The 19,453-nt window shown below is 40.3% G+C and overlaps 1 protein-coding gene across 1 annotated transcript in view; it reads left to right on the top strand.

Annotated features, from left to right (window-relative positions):
• Positions 1-18,140, top strand: part of kcnh3 (potassium voltage-gated channel, subfamily H (eag-related), member 3) — a 135,860-nt gene extending 117,720 nt beyond the window's left edge. Inside the window, exons 12-16 of the mRNA XM_086090749.1 lie at positions 5,755-5,969; positions 11,489-11,748; positions 12,204-12,304; positions 12,395-12,447; positions 13,636-18,140. Coding sequence (XP_085946875.1) covers positions 5,755-5,969; positions 11,489-11,748; positions 12,204-12,304; positions 12,395-12,447; positions 13,636-14,538 — 1,532 coding nt within the window. The 3' untranslated portion in view covers positions 14,539-18,140. The remainder of the gene's footprint in view (positions 1-5,754; positions 5,970-11,488; positions 11,749-12,203; positions 12,305-12,394; positions 12,448-13,635) is intronic.
• Positions 18,141-19,453: the final 1,313 nt, after the last annotated feature.

Here is a 19,453-nt window from a genome sequence, read left to right as displayed (position 1 = left end):
TTCATTAAGAGCATTAGCATAAGGCATCATGGGCATTGATGATGGTCAGCTGGCGGGTTCATTCTAAATCTTACTAGGTACACATTTGTCAATGCATGGGTATGCGCGGGTAAGTGAGCCTAGTATATGTAGCAATGTTAGTATAAAAATCAATAGTACTGTTGACAAAAATTGTTAGTGTGCAGTGAGGAATGCAACTGGTGGAATGCTGGCAAATAAAAACATACACAGTAGCCCAGAGCCCAGAGCCCAGAGCCCAGGAAAAAAGCTGTGTGCTTATAATGTCAATAAAATAGACATTAAGGATCTGTGGAAGATTTTTTTTGTTTGTTTAGCTGTGAAAGAATTAAGTGGAATTGCACAGCCACTACAGTAGGTGGCAGTGTGCTCTCATTTATTTATTCCTCTATTTTGTGACAGACTAAAAAAATATATGTTAATAAAGTGATTTTTGTTGAAAGTTGATCTATATTTCTTTCTTTTATTGTTTTCATTAATGTTAATAAGAATGTGCAATGCAGAGGTGTACTTATAACAATTTCATAGACAAATTACATTATTTATAGTTGCGACGGAGAGTTGCGGGAGGGAGGTTAGGGGGCAGGGAAATGTATTCTCTTTTCTTGGGGGTGCAACAGAAAATAATTGAGAAGCACTGCTTTAAATAAACAAAAATAACAAGGTTGTAAAATATAAAAACATATTATAACATACTAAAAGAATGTAAAGAAATAACCTTGTTTTGCATGGTTGAATTTTTAGCACACAAGTTCCATCCAATAAACGACAAAAAGTGTATCAGTGAATGTAGCTCTTTTTTTCTCTCGCTCAGTTTACTTGAGCAGTCATGTGTCTGAAGCTCGTCCTAATTCACAATTCGGCTCACAACAAAGCAAAAAAAAAAAAAAACAAGATATGGCTCATAACTCCAAAAAAACAGCTAAATTGGGGTTCGTTCTTAAGTTGAGGTATGTTTGTATGTCTCCATTTAATTTGCATAAGAACAGTTTGAACTGCTGTCATGCATGAGGACAGTAGCTTGCCCTGCGTAAATTATGAGAAGTGACACTTTCAACTCAAGTGTCATGCATGTTCTTTTCTCAAAATTAAGTTGTCCTTTTTTTTTTAGTTAGTAGTGGTTCTGACACTTTGATTTCAGTTATTTTCCTTTTTTCTTTTTCTTTTTACTGTATTTCTCCATGACATACCGGTTGATGGAACAAGGTTGACTGGAGTAAGATTAGAATAAAATAAAAAAATGTAAAACACATTTTTATGTAGTCCATGTTTGCGTGTATTTATCTTCCAATGAATTACCTCAGGATGTTTCACAGCTTGTGTATTCAAGCAAAGCGCATTTATGTTTTTGTGTGGAAGGTTAAACCTACCAAGCCCTTTTCACGTGTGTGTGCATGTGTGTGTATGTTAGCGAGGACATCTGTGCACGCCTCCAACATCACTTCCTGAAAAGGTCAAGATGTTTTGAACTCATGGCGTGTCCATGCATGTGTTGGTTTGTGTGCGTGCGCATAGCATACATGCAAGGTGAAGTGGATTGATATCCAAATGCCAAAGGGCGCGTATTTGCTCTTGATCGGGACACACAAGCACACATCAATCGATGCAGCATGGGGCTGCGCTGCTATTAAAAATGAATGGAATACTACATTATTAATATCTCTGGATTATTAATGCTGGAAAGTGTACACACAAATCTGCTTGGAACCATCACACCTTACCCTTACTAAAAAATAAAAAATAAACAGTTTGTAATGATCATTTTAAGTCCTTTACCATAAACACTGATCAGTTTACTTGCTTCCATTAGCATCCAGTTCATCAATAATTTAGTGTATGCCGCAAGAAGAAAGCTACACATTTATCTCCACCAAGGATTTTATATTTTCTCACTGATGGTTTGTTAGTCAGCAGGAACACAATCAAACATTACATTATTCTCCTCCATATGGAAACTTGCTTGCACATCACTGGCTTCTCTGGCTTCCGATCTTGCGGTATTAACAGTCAGCAATTAATTCTGAACCGCACCCGCTTCACCGACTCTCTTTCCAAAGGTGTCCCTCAGGGGTCAATGCTCGGTCCTCTTTTTTACACACTCTAGATTGATATTTGGTAACATCATTCGCAACAACAGCAGCCTCCTCCACACGTGAAAAATCCTGATGCAAAGAAGCTTTATACAACTCAACTACGACAAGACAGCAAAGTTATTTTAGTTCACGAAAACTAACAAAATAACAAAAATTCAAAAAACATTTCATTGCAATACTTTTGAAACATTGTAAGATGCTTTATGATTAATAAGTTAATTTAATTTATTGTAATAACTATAATTACACATAAGTATTTCCTAACATAGTTTTGTGCTTATGAAGGCGTACAATGTGGTGTTCATATGAATTAGGACTGTTTGGTCTTTGTGCTCCTGAGTGTGTTTGTAATTATTATATGTGTTCAGTAGTAAAATGCTCCCTAGTAAACATGACAACATCTGTTGTTCTCTTTTTCTCCCCTTCTCATATCTTGACCTTTCCATTAACTTCACTGACACGCGTACACGCACACACATGCCTGTATTGGAGAAGGAGTGAAGATCAATTATGTAACCTTTTACAGCTAGCTGTCCACCGTAACTAACAACATGGGAGTAAATCAGTGCAATGTGTTGACAATTAAAAGAAGGCAGTGAAATAAATGCCTTGGTCTGATTTTGTTTTTACAAAAATGGCGACCATTTCTCATCAAGCTCTAGTTTCATACATGTTGAAAGTTGTAAAAAAAATAATAATAATAGATGTGCGTACAGTATGTTTGAAATTGTATAATTTTGGCTGTCCATTCACACACAAAATACATTTGACTTCATTTCTCAAGCCTGTGTCCTTTGTATAACAACACTAGATATCCATTTATCATATTTGTATTTATTATTTGTAAAAAAAAATCTTATTTTTTGGGTGTTTATGTTCAGATGTGATATTTGTGTGTCTTTTTTTGATTCAGTCCACACTTCTGATTCCTCATTTGTTCCACTCACCATTGTATTGTCTTTTTGGAGAATTACTTTCTAAACAGCTCTCACACAGACACTCACATGAAGACTCGCCAACATCACACACCACCCCATAAGTGTACACAAATTCTATGAAATGTGTGTATTTTTTGTTTAACAAGTTTAAATACATATGTTTAAACATGTAGAGGGGTAAATCTTTTTTTATTTTAATTTTTTCCATTTAGTTGTAATATCATGGCTTTTTAATCTTGAGTGGCAAGTAACAGGTTCATTGTTAATTAGTTGATTAATGGCTCGAAGGGACGCCTGTAATGAGGGTTAATGGCCAAATCCTGAACCCCAAAGCAGACTACCAAGATTGAGCGATTTACAGAGTGTTTTATAAACCAAGAAAAATGAAAAAGAGTAAAAAAATGATGAAAAGTAACGACAAATGGTTAATGCAAATAATTAATAAACAGCAGGAAATGAACCAATGAAGATTGATGTAGCCACAGCCGAACAGAATCTTAAATACACAAGTTACGAAAAAACTGAATGACATACATTGATGGGTGTAAACCAGGAAGGTCGGAAAACAGAAGTGGCTAAGCACATAAGCAAACAACAAGCAAACAACTAGCAAATGGTGGCTTAAAAACCCAGTTGATTGCCATCGTATCAGCTGTGTGCAAGAAGCTCCTCCCATCCACACTCTCCCAGGCGACAGGGGAAATACAACACAACACAACTCAGCAACACACAGTTAACAGGATCATGACAAAAGCACAATTTGGAGAACACAATGCAATTTCAGTACAAAAGTAATACATTAGATGAAGAGCTTGCAATTCACAAAATATATTATGCATTACACACACACACGTACATAAAAAGACACATCGAGTCTGCAAAGTGTCACTTTGGGAGCTCCGTCTGCGGCTCAGTTGAACGTTTTGCAGCAATTATTAACGGCAGATTTCCCCAAAGCTGCTGGCGGTCGTTGTCAACTGGGCTGCCGCTCATCATCTGTGCGACACGTAGCGTTCGAGGGAAGGAAAGGGGGAGGCACAAACATAGATGGGGAGAAGGGCATGTACAAGATGTTTGTGCCATGGTTTGATTTCTTCTCTACTTCTCAACCCTCTTCCTCCTTCCTTCCCTTCCTCTCTCCCTCCAATGCCCTCATGTCAATCTGGCACCATCCCTACCTCCATTTCCTCCCCCTCACCTAACTTTCTTTCACCCTCACCCTGCTTCTTCTTCTCCACATGCCATCTCCCTTTTTTTTTTATTCCTGTCACCATCCTCTTTTCTGCAGTAGCAATTCAGATTATTTGCACACATAGAGTAATATACACGAATGGATGATGACTATTAGTGTTATCTTTATTTCCATTGCACCAATGTTACTTTCCATACATCCATTTGCCATGTTTTCTTCCACAAGCCACATACCTTCCTTCCATCCATCATCTACCAATCTTTAAATGCATACTGCCAAGCTCGCCATTCATCCATCCTTCCATCCATCCTCTTTAGCCATCCTTTGTTCATCTGTTCATCCATCCATCATCATCCATCCATTTATCCATCCTCTTTAGTCATCTGCTGCTTGTCTGTCCATCCATCCATTTATCCTTTTCAGTATCTGCTGTTTGTTCATCCCTCCATTCAACCATTCTCATTAGCCATCTGCTGTTTATCCAACCATCCATCCTCTTCACCCATCCATCCATCCACCCATCCATAAATCCTCTTTAGTCAACCTCCTTACATCCATCCATCCATCCTCTTTTGCATCTGTTGTCCGTCTGTTCATCCATAAATTCATCCATCCTCTTTTATCACCTGCTGCTCATCCGTTCATCCATCCATCCATTTAGTCAAATTGCATCTATTCGTTCCACTATCCATCTCTTCATCCATCTCTCTGCCTGACCATCATCCATCCAATCGTGTTTTTTTTGAATAACCCATATTGGGTTATTTTTAGCCCAGCAGTTTTAAAAGTGCACTATTTATTCTCTTTAGCATCTATCATCCATCTCCCCTCTTTATCCATCTTTTAACATCAATCCATCCATCCATCTCCATCATCCATCCTTTCCTCCATCCTCTTTAGCATTTACCATCCATCCATCTCTTTACACAGCTTCCATTCAGATGTCTTTATTATCCTCTAGCCATCTTCAGTCCACCCATCAAATATATTCAGCATTTGCCGTCCATCATTCTTCTTTAGCCATCTGCCATCGATTAATTGATCCATTTGTCCTATTTAGCATCCATCTTCAGACTTTTCCATCCACCCTCTTTTGCCATCTTCCATCCGTCGTTGAGCATTTGCCAACAATCTATCCATTCCTTCCATTTATCCCCATAAGCCATCCAGCCACTCATCCACCCATACTCTTTAATGACAATATAAGGTGACCAGATTTTCTAAATTAAAAACCGGAACACTACAACTTCACTGAAATCAAATATACAATAAATTCTCACCAGGAAGTATTTCTAACAAATGTAATGACTCGTCAATCTGGTGACCGGTGGTGGTACTATTACTTTAGCTAATGCTAAATTCTGTTTTGGTTGAAAGTCACTGCAGTCACCTATATCCAACCAGTTTTGCTCGGTCCCAATGATTGTACATCTATCTTAAAATAAATATGATTACTGTATTTCGTAAACGTATTCTAATGATGTTAGAATAAGACATGGGTGTGTTTATGCAGGTAAAGGAGATCTGATTGGATCCGACTCACTAACGAAGGAGCAAGTGATCAAGACCAACGCCAACGTCAAGGCGCTGACCTATTGCGACCTGCAGTACATCAGCCTGAAGGGCCTCCGAGAGGTGTTGCGACTGTACCCAGAGTATGCCCAGAAATTCATCAGCGAGATCCAACATGACCTCACCTACAACTTGCGTGAGGGCCATGGCTCAGATGTGAGTTGAGATGTGCATCAACTTTTCATTGCATCGTAATGAGCACACTAGACAAGATGTAATACTGTGTATCTATAAATTCAGATAATTACATCCTTCTTTCCTGATAACCAAATGTTTCTCTGATTAGGCCAGCTTACTCTTACATGCCAAAAATATATGTGTTAGATTCATTGAAGGCTAAAAAAAAAAGTGCATAGTTGTTAGTGTGAGTGTGATTGGTTGGCTTCTCTGTGTGCCAAAGCGAGCTGGGATAGGCTCCAGCTCACATGGGATGTAAGTGAAAATATAGAAAATGGATGGATGTAGCTTACATCAAGCTGATTTGCCTTTCGTAGTACTAACTCGAATATACATCAGGTCAGATGATGAGCAAAAATATGCCTTCACAGCATTCTGTGTGTAATGCGTATGGATGTGTTCACATACCTTCATGTGCAAAATGAAAACCTGAGGGGATGCTTACCTTTAGAGCAGCTCTCACGCATGAAGGCCATGCATGGCCTGGCTAATGTGAATTTAGTACACATGCACTGGGATGTTTACACCACAGTGTGCACTCATACAATCACAAACAGTGCAGTGGCGGGTGCTGCAGCAGCAGCGGGAGCCCAGAATAGCTCAGTGCTGCTGTTTGAAGCCGTTCTGCTGCTAAAAATAGCGCAGGGAGATGAAGGGGGGAAGCACGGGTTCTCCCTGACTGGCTGTGTCCCCTGCAGCTGCTGCTAAGATTGGATCAGGCCGGATAAAAATAACCCAGCCAGTCAAGGAGGGGGAGGAGGATGACTATGGCTGACTTCGCCTCTTCCTCTCCCACTGCAGTATTTCTTTTTTTTACTGCAGAGTCCAAGTGTGCAAGTGTGCTGACATGAGAAAAGTTTTATGCACGAGGAGGACGCTTGAGGAGCATGTGTTTGGGTAACAGGCCTCCATGTTGCTTGTTTATGGTGGTAGAGCAAATCTGGCTATTAATACAACAGCAACAAATAGCAGAACAGCAATCATGCGCTACCAGCCACACTATTGGTATACCTTCAGATGGATGGATGGATGGACGGATGTGGGTTGAGTGACAGTTACGTTTATTGGATGAATGATGGATCCATACTGAGACGAGTGAAGGAATGGATGGGAATTTGAATGGATGGCTGGCTGGATGGATGGGTGAGTGTATTTATGGATGGATGGATGAATGGATGAATAGATAGATGGATGGATGGATGGATGGATGGATGGATAAATGGATGGGTGAGATTATGGATGGATGGATGATGGATGGATGGATGCTGGATGGATTAATGATGAGTGTTTAGGATGATTGATGTTGGATGGATATTTAGATGGATGGATGGATTAATAGATGGATGGGTGAGTGTATGGATGAATTGATGGATGGATCAATGATGAGTGTTTAGGATGATTGATGTTGGATGGATATTTAGAGGAGTGATGGATAGATAAGAAGATTGGTGAGTGTATGATGGATGGATAAATGGATGGGTGAGAGTATGGGTGGATGGATGGATGGATGGATGGATGGATGGATGGATGGATGGATGGATAAATGGATGGGTGAGTGTATGGGCAGATGGATGGATGGATGGATGGATAAAAGGGTGAGCGTATAGGTGGATGAATGGATGGATGGATGGATGAATGATGAGTGTTTAGGATGATTGATTTTGGATGGATATTTAGATGAATGATGGATGGATGGATGGGTGGATGGATGATAGATGGATTAATAGATGGATGGGTGAGTGTATTGGTGGATGGGTGGATGGATGGATGAGTGTTTAGGTTGGCTGGATATTTATATGGGTGAAGGAATGGATGGATGTGTGGGTCGTTACATGTGTGGATGAGGACGAATGGGCAGATGGATCAATTGATGGATATTTAGGCATGATGAATTGATAAACCGGTGGGTGGATGGATGAATCAATCAATTGTCATATGGAAAGATAGATAAATTAATCAATGAATGAATGGATACATTTTTGGGTAGACGGACTGATAAACAAACTGCTCAACACCATATTTGTTTGTATTGGATGTCATTATATTATACAGGTGTACAGTAGCAAATATTGTGGCCAGCGAGTGCAGTTATGAATTGGAGGCCGAATGTACACGTGTGTTGTTGAGAACATGTCATGCATACTACATGACTGATTAACAGCGACCTCGCATCACGTGGCGTACGCCTGCTCTCACAAGGGAAGTCGAGGGCGAGCACTTGTATTGATAAGTGCTGTATATGCAGAGGCACGTGCACTTACATTTCGGAGCACGCATTCCTGCTACAATCACACACATAGACACGAGTGGAGCGGCAAACTTGGGCACGAGCACACTTGATGATCACGCCCCCACATCGCACATGCGGGGTCTCTTTGGATGCCTCTGGAGCCGCCAGCTAAGAATAGAACAAGAGGAGCTAAAAATAAATAACACTGCCACCCGAGGAAGATGAGAGGGAGGCAGGGGGCGTTGAACAAGAGGATGCTGAGCAAGCAAAGATGTGGGATGAAGAGGGAGAAAGATGCAAATGGGAAATCTGTCTGCACAATGAGACATGAAACCAAGTCATTATTATTAGTCATTGCTTATGTTTTTATACTTTAAGAGATCTCGTCCTTTCATTGTGAATGAATAATTAATCCTGCACTGTAGTGACGCTTTGAACATTTGTTCTTAGCAATACAACGGCCACCTGAACAGACAAGTACAAATATTTGTGTCCCTCTCAATACTAGTACTGCATTTGTCACTATTTAATTTGACTGTTTATGTCTTTATTTTTTATATATATATTATTGTTTATGTGGTATTTTGCATTTGATTTAAAAACCAAAGCCACATGTTTACAATAATGACGTGCATCATGTTTTGCAAGGTTTTAATGTGACTAGAAATATATATACTATACATATTTCTTGATTCATTTACATTTTCTTTGTTAATTTTACACACACAATTGTTATATGTATTGCAAGGGAAAGCTAGAAATAATAGTATTTTGCTTTAAATAACATAAAAGTGTGGCGGCTATTAACCTCAAATGACACACAACATACACTCATTCCCGGGCCACATCTGTCATGTTTAATGAGGCATCGAACAAAACAAAACAAAAAACAAAAAAAAGACAAAGAGAGAAGTCAATTGAGTTACGCTAATTAGCCTAGCGTGAGCCTGGGGGTGAAACTCTTCATTTCCCAGTTGGCATTCACTCCGCCACCCAGCAGCTCTTAAGTACTGACTGAAAGAATGAGATCATTGAGGAGAACAAGGGGAATGAGTGAGGGTCTACTTAACTAGCCCTTCTAACATCAATGGCTCGCTACTGCTGTCTGAGGTTAGGGGTTGGAATTGGTGCTTTCATAGGATTTAAAATTGAATTTAAATTATTTTCTCTCATATCTGAAGCATGTACTCTGAGCCTGCCCAGAGCATAAGTGAACTAAGCCAACTAAGCAGCCGCTTGGGGCCCTCTGGCCACTAGGGGGCATCCAATAATTGTAGAACCACTGGTGGTCCGCGGGCTCCCTTTAGTGGTATGTGTAAGAAACACTAGTAAATGTTCAAACTATGCGTAATGTTATAGTGGCTTCAACTTGTTTCAAATCCAGTATAGAACATTTGTTAAGTATAGTTCAGTTGTATTTAACTTTTATAAACAATACATTTGCCTTTAATCATTTCGAAATGTTTGATTTCAAACATTTAGGTACATTACTATCTGACCTTCATGTGCAATAGCTTATTTTGATCATTATGAAAGTACAATTTTATTTATATATCTTTTCAATATTTAAGCACAATGGTAATGTGCAAAATATACCGAATAGTGGCTAGCAAAAATGTTAAATATGCTTATTAGAAATTAAATCTCTGCCCCATTTTTTTGTATACTATTTGTATATTTTATTATTTTCTTTTTTTTTAATTGTATTTATTAACAAACCTGCGAATCTAATTAGATCATTTTTTTTCTTTCTTTTTTTTAATATAAATGTATTTAGGGGGGGGGGGTCATCCTCAATTTTGATTGTTAAAAAATATGGTTATTATTGAGGGTTATAATATATATATTATACAGATGATCGGTCCATTCATTTACCTTAAAAGCCTAGTATGGTGCAATTCAGTTAGACACTACAATAAAATAATTATTGTAAAAGTTAAAAGCACGATAAATATTATCGTTGTAAAAGTAGCATTGTGCAAGTGTACCTAATAATGCGGCTGACGAGTGTATACGTGTCGAATATCCACGTCAGAACAAAAAGGTGTGGTGGATCTTGTGCTCCGCCTCCTGGTAAAAGAAGGTACTGTACTTACATGTTGTTTACCAGCCTGAGTTGAGAGGTCACGGCAGTTTCGTCCCTATAGAAGATACGCAATCAGAATATGGAGGTATGGCGGTAAATATTGTAGATATTTGTATGAAAAACACTTTTAGGCCATAAAAATTAAACAATGCAACAAATGAACAAAAGTAGGTACAACACGAAGCGTGTTTTCTTCCGCCACTTTCTGTGATCAACCAATCAGAGGAAGGAAAAATGGTGATGTCATTAAGCATAATAGTGTTAGCAGTGTAAAGATGGACCAATGTACGGAGGCGTATTGCTGCCACACCAAGAAAAAAAAAGGAGCTATATCACGTTTTAACATGACAAATATTATGTTAAAACATGAAACTTGTCATGTAAAAACGTGAAAATTATCATGTAAAAACGTGAAAATTATCATGTAAAAAGGGGAAACTTATCATGTAAAAACGTGAAAATTATGTAAAAACATGAAAAATTGCTTTGAAGCAGTAGTAGCAGAGGAACCGCGCGTCTGCAGAATGGATACCGCAGTTAATTTAAACTATTTGATTAAGTTCAATTTCATGCTTGGTTTAAGACATGGCGAGATTTTGCAATTGCTAAGCACAGTTGATGGCGTTGTAATAAGTATGCGTACTCTCAGACGGAATTTAAAGTGCATGGGACTGTACGGGAGGAAGAATCAGTCGGACCGGCTGGAGGTAGCGTCATTTATGCTGGATCAGCTGGCGGGGCACGGACGGCTCCACGGCTACGAGCTCCACTATATCTACTGCATCCAAGCCGGTTATGTTGTGACCCAAAGTACTGTGAGACATCTGTTGAAGTTTTTAGACCCCCGTAGTGTTGAGCAAAGGCGGAGAAATCGCCTGATCCGAAGGCTTACGTTAACCCTGGGCCTAATTTTGTGTGGCATGTCGACTCGTATGACAAACTAAAGCCTTTCAATGATAATTTTACATGATAATTTTCACGTTTTTACATGAAAAGTCTAATGTTTTAACATAATATTTATCATGTTAAAACATGAAACTTATCATGTAAAAACATAAAAATCATGTTAAAAAGGGCTCTTGTTTTTTTTTTCTTGTATTTGTTATCAAAGAGTATAGACTTGTCACTTTTTTAATCAAACCACTAACTGTGTGTGTGTGCGTGCGTGCGTGTGTGTGTCAGTCTGACTGGGAGAGTAACGGCGGCCTGGTGAAGAAACTGCCCTCCATCCGTGAGGACGAGGAAGGGGGCGACGAGGAGCAGAACTTGGTGTCCCGCGCGCCCCGCTCGCCTCTGCGCCTCAGCCGAGGGCTCAACTCGCCACTGCGTTCCCCTTTGCTGACCCCCAGGCTCTTCCGCGCCCCCGCCGAGCAGTCCCGCCCCGTCACCCTGCAGATACCCGTGGTCAGCTTTGCAGGCGCGCCTGCAGAGCTCAGCCCCAGGTAAGCGCGATTATATGGAGAGCTGTTAGGTAGAGGAGGTGCTCGGTACCACCGCCTTGACAAATCAGCCAGGTCCAAACCAACCACATCAATCTTGGTTTTAAAAGAATCTATTCATCAGTCTGTTATCATGTTGGGCTACAATGTGACGTCCTCACTTTCTCTGCCAGGCAGCCCTATTGATACCAAATTCTGAATACCTCCCAGTTGGGTGTCAGGAGTTAAACAGCCAGAGAGAGAGAAAGGGCCTGACTGATTGAGCAAGATTAAAATTCCGGCCAGTAATCAGGCGTCTTGCATCAGGAGCTCATTCACAGCGAGCTGGACCAGCAGAGATGTAATCAGGCCTTACAAAACTAACATCAGCGACTTCGAATTGGGGTCACGCAGCTGCTGCTGCGATGTCAATGTGCCCCTGCAGAATCATAAAACCCGAGCGTGCACTTTCTACATAGGTTTGTGGACGGCATCGAGACGGAAAACAATTCCATGTCGTCCCAGAAGTTTGAGTTCAGTCCCAGCATGTCACCTGCAGCCTCGCCATCCCCTTATACAGGTAACGTGCACCTAAGTCACCCCCAAGTGAGGTTTCACATTCTTAACAGTGAACGTGTATCAATGTGTGCGTATGCGTGTTTGTGTGCAGGCAATCGAGAGTCGTCTGAGATCAAGCAGAGTGTGTACAAGTTGACGGAGGAGGTGAGTTGTTACTGCTTTGATGCATGTTTACGTTGGTGGTCTATTAGCAGATTCTATTTTAGTATAACACATACCACAATATTACAGCAGTTCACCATTAGGCCCTTAGAGAGCTTCAAGTAACTATATGAGTACAGAGTAGCCATATGCATTATTTGTAGTCCTTCAAAACAACCTTAGCTGCTTCAGTATGCATTTCATCATCTAGCAACTCGGCAAAAACATTTCAGATGAATGAGGCAACTCGAAGACGTCTTATGATTTAATCATCAATGAGTATATTCATGAATTGTGCTCTCTATGGAAAAGCAAAAATCATTCACAAAATGGACCATCCATTGATAACATAGAAAAGTCTAGAAAGCCTACGGAAAAGTTTTCCTTTTCCTTTTTAAATCAGTCTAAAGCAACAAAACATTTGAACATTGCGATGAATGAAACCATGTGTTAGTAATAATGTACTGAGCGCCAAAGAGCTAATTAGAGCTGCACCACAATACAAAAATATGCTGCATCCAATTGTTTTTTTTTCTACTTTTTTGCAATTTTACATACATTTTTAGACTCTTTCTTTTTAAGACACTTCTTTCTTTTATGGACATGGAAATTATGGTAATTTGGCGGATTTCTTTTTTAAATCAATTTTCTGACTTTTTTTTTTGCAATTCCAAATAAATGTTATGGTTATTTTCTGCCTTCTTTTGTTTTTGGACGTTTTATGGTAACTTTTTGAACATTTAATTTTCTGACTTTTTAATTCAAGTCTCTGACTTTTTGGGGAATTTCCTTTTATCGTAATTTTCTGTTGGTCAACTTAAAAATTTGGACTCTCATTTTTTTTGTTATATTTAATTATTTATTTAAAAAATTAAAAATAAATATGTAAAATTTCCATTCATCTCAATTTCAACACTGTATGTGTAAATTTAATTCAGAGTTTATAATTAAATGAAAATTAATGAATTTTATTTTATTTTTTCAAACACACACACACACACACACACACATATATATATATATATATATATATATATATATATATATATATATATATATATATATATATATATATATATATATATATATAAACAAATGAAGTGAAGGTATCACTGTCTAATTTGTTACATGCAATAATAGTAATGATTAGCATGCATGAGTTTCATATTTCTCCAATCATTCACCAACCAGATGAACAACCTCTCCAGACAAGTGTCCAAGCTCAGCCAGGAGCTTCTGGAAATGACACACCTGCTCAAGCCCCTTCTCCAGCGAGCGCCACAGCCCCTCTTGGTGGCCACCGAATCAAATTTAACCCCGCCTCCCAGCAGCAGCGTCAGCCGGCTGTCAGCGAGCGCCGGCTTAACGGCGCCGGCTCCCGTCACGCCGTGCTCCCTCCTAAGACCGGACACACATTCCCTATTGGACGGCGGGGACGTGGAGGGTGTGGACTTGCCGCAATGCCTTCTCCCGACTCCTCATTCACCACAAAGGCCTAACTCCTCGCCACCCCCATGCAACAATCTCCCCTCACCAAAGGAAGGACTTTTTGAGGGGTCCCCGATCTTGGCCTCCTCCAGTATGTTCATGTGTTCCCCGCAGGACCGCCCCCCACTGGCGTCCGGGACTCCATCACCGTCGCTTTCCTTCTCCATGTCCCTCTCCTCCACTTCGTCCCTCTCCTCCTGCCACCCATCCCGACAGGCCAGTTGCATCAGCCGCAGAAGCCTGCTACCCCCGCCCCCCTCCCAGGACACGCCTCCTCCACCATGGCCACCACACTTCTCTGCACCGCCGTCTCTCACATCCTCACCCGGAGACCATTGTTTGAGACCGTCCCTCTCCGTCCCGCTGGTGTCCTCCGTTGTCGCCGCTCTCCCTTCCCTCTCCTCGCTACCTTCGTCTCTGGACTCACCGAGGAGAAACTCCGGAGAACTCCACCTTGCTCGGGCTTCTAACTCGAACCTTCGCCAACAGACCGGGCCGGGGGACAGTGCCCCCCAGGAGATGGAGATGCAGGAACGGCGGGCCGAGGCGAGAGAGGGCAGGGTTTCCTCGGAGCACATCAGCTTCATCGATGAAGATGAGGGGTAGCAGGACAGAATAAAACGGGATCAGAGGAGACAAGATCAGGGAAACACGGCGTCAGCATTCAAGTGATGGAGCTACAACAGCACACATTGTCTTAAGGGGTGTCCAAACTACGGCCCAAGGGCCCCTTTGCGGCCTGCTGTCATTTTTTTCAGCCCACGACAAATACTAAAGTTCACAATTGATGGGAATCGTTTGCCTGCAGTGTACTTTCTGTACTGGGTAGGAAGGCAGGAGAAAAATATTTTTCCTTTATCATCAGGCTGTTTTTAAAAAACTATATATATCTCTAATAACGTACAATATTTATAAACACTTTGCATATTTTTACCTACATAAATTGTGAAGAATGTCAAAGTGTCCCTTGCATGTTTCTATATGTGGCCCTTGGCAGAAAGAGTTTGGACATCCCTGTCTTACAGTATCTCAGCGGTTGGCGGTCAATCCCTGCAGCTACTGTAGCAGAACCTCCTTGTGGAGGTTCCCCCGAGTTCCAATTCTCATTTTTCTGAGCTCCGAATGAAGCCGGGCCATTTATGTGAGACTTTTGTTTCATTTTAGACCCAGCATGGACCTTTCCAAAAGCACTACATTTGCTTTCCTTGGGTTACCTTCATCAATGGGATGGTTGTTGCTCTTTCCCCTGCACTTAAAAAGCAACAGGACCGTAATTGCCCCTGTTGTGCGCCCCTCAATAGCGTTTTTTTCCCAGTTAGTGCCCCCCAAGATGAAAGTACTATTCAAATTTCAGAAGTTTTTGTTTCCGTATCAAAGGAAGAACCTTGTTGATTTTGAAAATGGCTCAACTCCCTCTGGTAAAACAAAACAAAAAAAATGCATACTTGTGCACACTCTTTATAAGAACTAATAACAGCCACAACCTTTTAATATGAACTTAAGGATTTAGCACATTTCATTGAAAAGTTATCCGAACCACTGTAGCTGAGTTAGCTTGTGTCGAAATTCACTTTAATGAGTAGCCGACACATCCCTTTCGACACACCGATTTGCAGGGATTGCCGTTTTCTATACAAGAGGTGCAAACGATATTGACTTTTAATGACATTTGATCCAAGGCCAGATTGCCGGTAAACGAGCTTGAAAGATTCAGGGCGGGATATCAACGGTTGAATTTACACAAAACCCAATGTGAAGTCTACACAGTATACCTGATACATGTTGGATTTTTGTCCACATTAGAAAGAGGCCTGATTTCAATCCAAGGATATCCGATTCCATGGTTTTGGGCCATGAGTAAGTCAATCACACAGTTAGTTGTCATAGCAATTCAAACGATAAACCAATTAAAAAGGAATGAATTCCTTTCTATTTACTTTCACATTCACGTTTGCATTCTCATTCTCATCAATATGAAATCGCTAACAGGCGTCTTTTCGTCATACCGGACCAGAACTACTTCCTGCTTCCATGTCTAAGAATCATGGGAAATGAAGTCCGACTAGCCAAATGCTGCGGTCGTCCGCCGGTCAGATCCAACGCATGCTGAGCTTTTCTGCCGGTATAGTTCCAATGTTATCCAATGCTGGACCAGCGCGAGATAAACGGCACAGGCAGCTTCCAATAGCTGCCGAGACACAGCAAAAAAAGGTGGATAATGGTGACTGCATTCATTATCTTGTTTAGCGCTGTTGAACTGTCAACCAAGATAGCATTTAGTATTAGCTAAAAGCAATAACATAACTACCAGTCACCAGATTGACTAGTGATTAAATTTGTTATAAATAATTCCTGGAAATAATTTATTGTGTATTTGATTTTCAGCGAAATTGTCATATCCTGATTTTTCATTTTGAAAATCTGCTCACCCTAGCTGTGACCTTAGATATCCCCGGTAGCGAATGTCCGGATACTAGCGATAAGGAAGAACCCTGTTGATTTGGAATGAGATCTGACGCCAGGTGACGTTGCCCAACTTTCATTACCATCTCATTTCTCAACAATAGCGTAATGGTATTGGATATTCTTATATAATTGACCCGACATAACCTAGGCAGCTACGATGAAATGTCAGGTTGCAATTGTTTGATTGCTTATCTTCAAACATTCAGGGATTATAATTCTACTGTAAGAGAGAATCCTGTTAATTTTGAATTCATCTGACACAAGAGGTAGCCAACAACAAGAATGAAAGAAACTTGATTTGAGAGAACATTTGGCCCATGATAGCCCACGTAGCTTTTATTACTGTTGTAGGTCCGGTTGTTTGACCTTCAAGCTTTCAGGGATTGTCTCAATGTCGATGGGAAATGGGTCTGACACAAGAAGATCCACTAAATACATGATCCTTTTCATTGAAATACCAGCCATTATTTTCAACCAAACATCTTCAAAGTGTAAGGCACCTCATCACAAGAAGAAGATGACTAATTTCAAGGGTATTTGATCCAAGATAGCTCAGGTAGCTAAGAAGAAAAAAAAACCTTGAGGGTTTTGGATGAAATTTGAGGCAGCACAATGTTCAGGGATTACCATCCAATGTCCCTGCAGTAAAACTATTGATTTTAAAGGATATTTGATGAATTTTTGATTGCCCACCGTCACACTTTCAGGGAAGAGGGTTCTACTGTACTGTAGGAAGAACCCTGATGACTTTGAATGACACATTCAGCAAAGGCTGAAGTCAAATACGTCCGAAATAGTTTTCAAGCCTATTGATTTTTAAGGACTTGTGACCCATGTGCCTAAATCTAATATCATGGGTTTGCTTGCCCATCATTAAACTAAAGCAAACAGGGTTCGAACAGAGAGAGAGAAAAAAGTTTTCCTCCCCGTTTGGTGAAGTTTGAAAAGGGTCTCATGGTGTGTGCCAAAGACAAAATTGTCCTTGATAGGAAATACAAACGTGATGATGGTGAGACTATCCTATAGTATCGTGACAGTTCATCCAGACTGTTTACAACCTTCACATCACTCCTGAGCTTTAGCCATCCAACCATTGGTGCCTTCTCCTCCATGTCAACACTCCTGACATCCTGAGCAGGCATTTGGAACAAACAACAAAAATAAAAGCCATCTGATGAAACCTTGCACCTTGATCCCAAAACCTATTTTGTCATATGTGGAAATGTGAAGGGACTATTTTTGTTGAGGAGCTCTAATGTAGCACGCACACACACACACACACGCACACACGTGTTCATCTTAAAACCCTACTTGCCAAAGCTGGTGCGAAACACCAGCGTAGAAAACTACACTACCCATGATGCATCCCTGGAAATGGAGTGAGAGGGGGGCACAGCACTACTGTAAAAAAAAAAGAAAAAAAAAGTTTTATTTGGTGACATCGCACCATGTTACTTGTAAAATATCATTCTGTTGTTGTTTTTTATTGTCCGCAATAACATGACAAGAAGGAACTCACTTTGGGTTGGGATGAAATCTTTTTTTATTTTAATTGAAGAAAGTAACATTGTAAATCCAATGCATGTCACAGCTTTTGTTGCATGAGGAATGTGCCTGCTTTGGAGCTGCACAGGGGTGGCTGTGTGTAGACAAAAAACCCTGTGGGAGGTCTAACATGTATTTTATTATGAAAAATAAAGAAGAAAAATGACCTCTGTTACACATACTCGAGCAGGGGTTCCGACAATAAAGAAGCATTGTTTTGTAATAATAATGATGGACTCCTGTGATGTTTGTGGGAAGCACTGCTATATTGACTGGACACTTTGTGTGTCTTATGAGGTATTTGAATTTGGTATTTGAATATTCAATTTCTAGGCCCTCAATTGGAATTGACTTGCTTTCTTAGTATACAGTGTCTTGTAAACATATTAGTCCCCTTGAACTTTTTGACCTTTTGCATTTATGCTTCAAACAAAGATAAAACATTGGATTTTTTTGGGGGGGGGGGTGGAATGAAATGTATACGATATTTTTAACTTGATTTATCTTTCAAATAACTGACAAGTAGGGCGTGCAAAATGATTAACCCCCTTTTCTCTTAGTACAGCCAACTGACTACAGAAGTTCCCTGTTGGTTTCTGAATGATTCCATGTTGACGTAAATGAATAATTATGATAAACGGAGTCTACCTGTGTGTAATCCAGTCAGTCTAAATGCACCTGCTCTGTGATGGCCTCTGTGTTAAAATATTACGGAGCAAACGGCATCATGAACCAATGAACACACCAGACATGTCTGGGATAAAGTTGTGGAGAAGTTCAAAGCAGAATTAGTGTAGAAAAATATTTCATTGAGAAATCACTAACATGATCAGTCATTACATTGATAAATAAGAATATAAAGGGAATATGAGCACATATTCGCATTAGTACCCAACAAGTATACGCTGTTTTGAAGAAACTTCTTCAAAGGGACTGCAACATTAGAAATACATTTTTTGGAGCTTTTAGCCAGGTTAAAATGCTAATTCCTCACCAAAAACATGACCAAGACAAGTTGTTTTCCTCCATTCCCCCCTTGAATAAGAAATTCTAGGTTATTCTGCTCTCCAAGCACCAGCCCCTCCCAACCTGAGAGAACGAGCTGTAGGCACGGCCCCACCCCCGCACCGCCTCTGCGGCCTAAACGCACGCCCACTTTCTCTGAGACCTCCCTCCATGGGATAATGACAAAAGTAGCCCTTATCAATAAACATTCTTTCCAAATGAATTCAAAGCAATCAATTATTCTTCACATTTGAAATGCCAAAGTGAAATTAAATGACAATTGGCTGTCTTCAAATCCATTGGCTGACACTGCTGTAAACTAGTAAAACATTTGCGATCAGAAAATTAAATGGATAGTGTAGTGGATAGAGTGCTCGTCCCATGAGCAATGGACCGCGGGTGAACCCGCTGTGGTGCTTTTCATTTTCTCTACTCTTTCTTTCTTTGCTCTCTGCTACTACTTCCGGGTAAGAAAAATAGCCCCCGAAATAACTCATATTTCATA

The sequence above is a fragment of the Leptonotus elevatus genome, chromosome 12 (genome assembly GCF_054856555.1).
Source record: "Leptonotus elevatus isolate MCC_2025b chromosome 12, RoL_Lele_1.0, whole genome shotgun sequence".
Classification (NCBI taxonomy): domain Eukaryota; kingdom Metazoa; phylum Chordata; class Actinopteri; order Syngnathiformes; family Syngnathidae; genus Leptonotus; species Leptonotus elevatus.
This window is presented reverse-complemented; position numbering and strand designations above follow the sequence as displayed.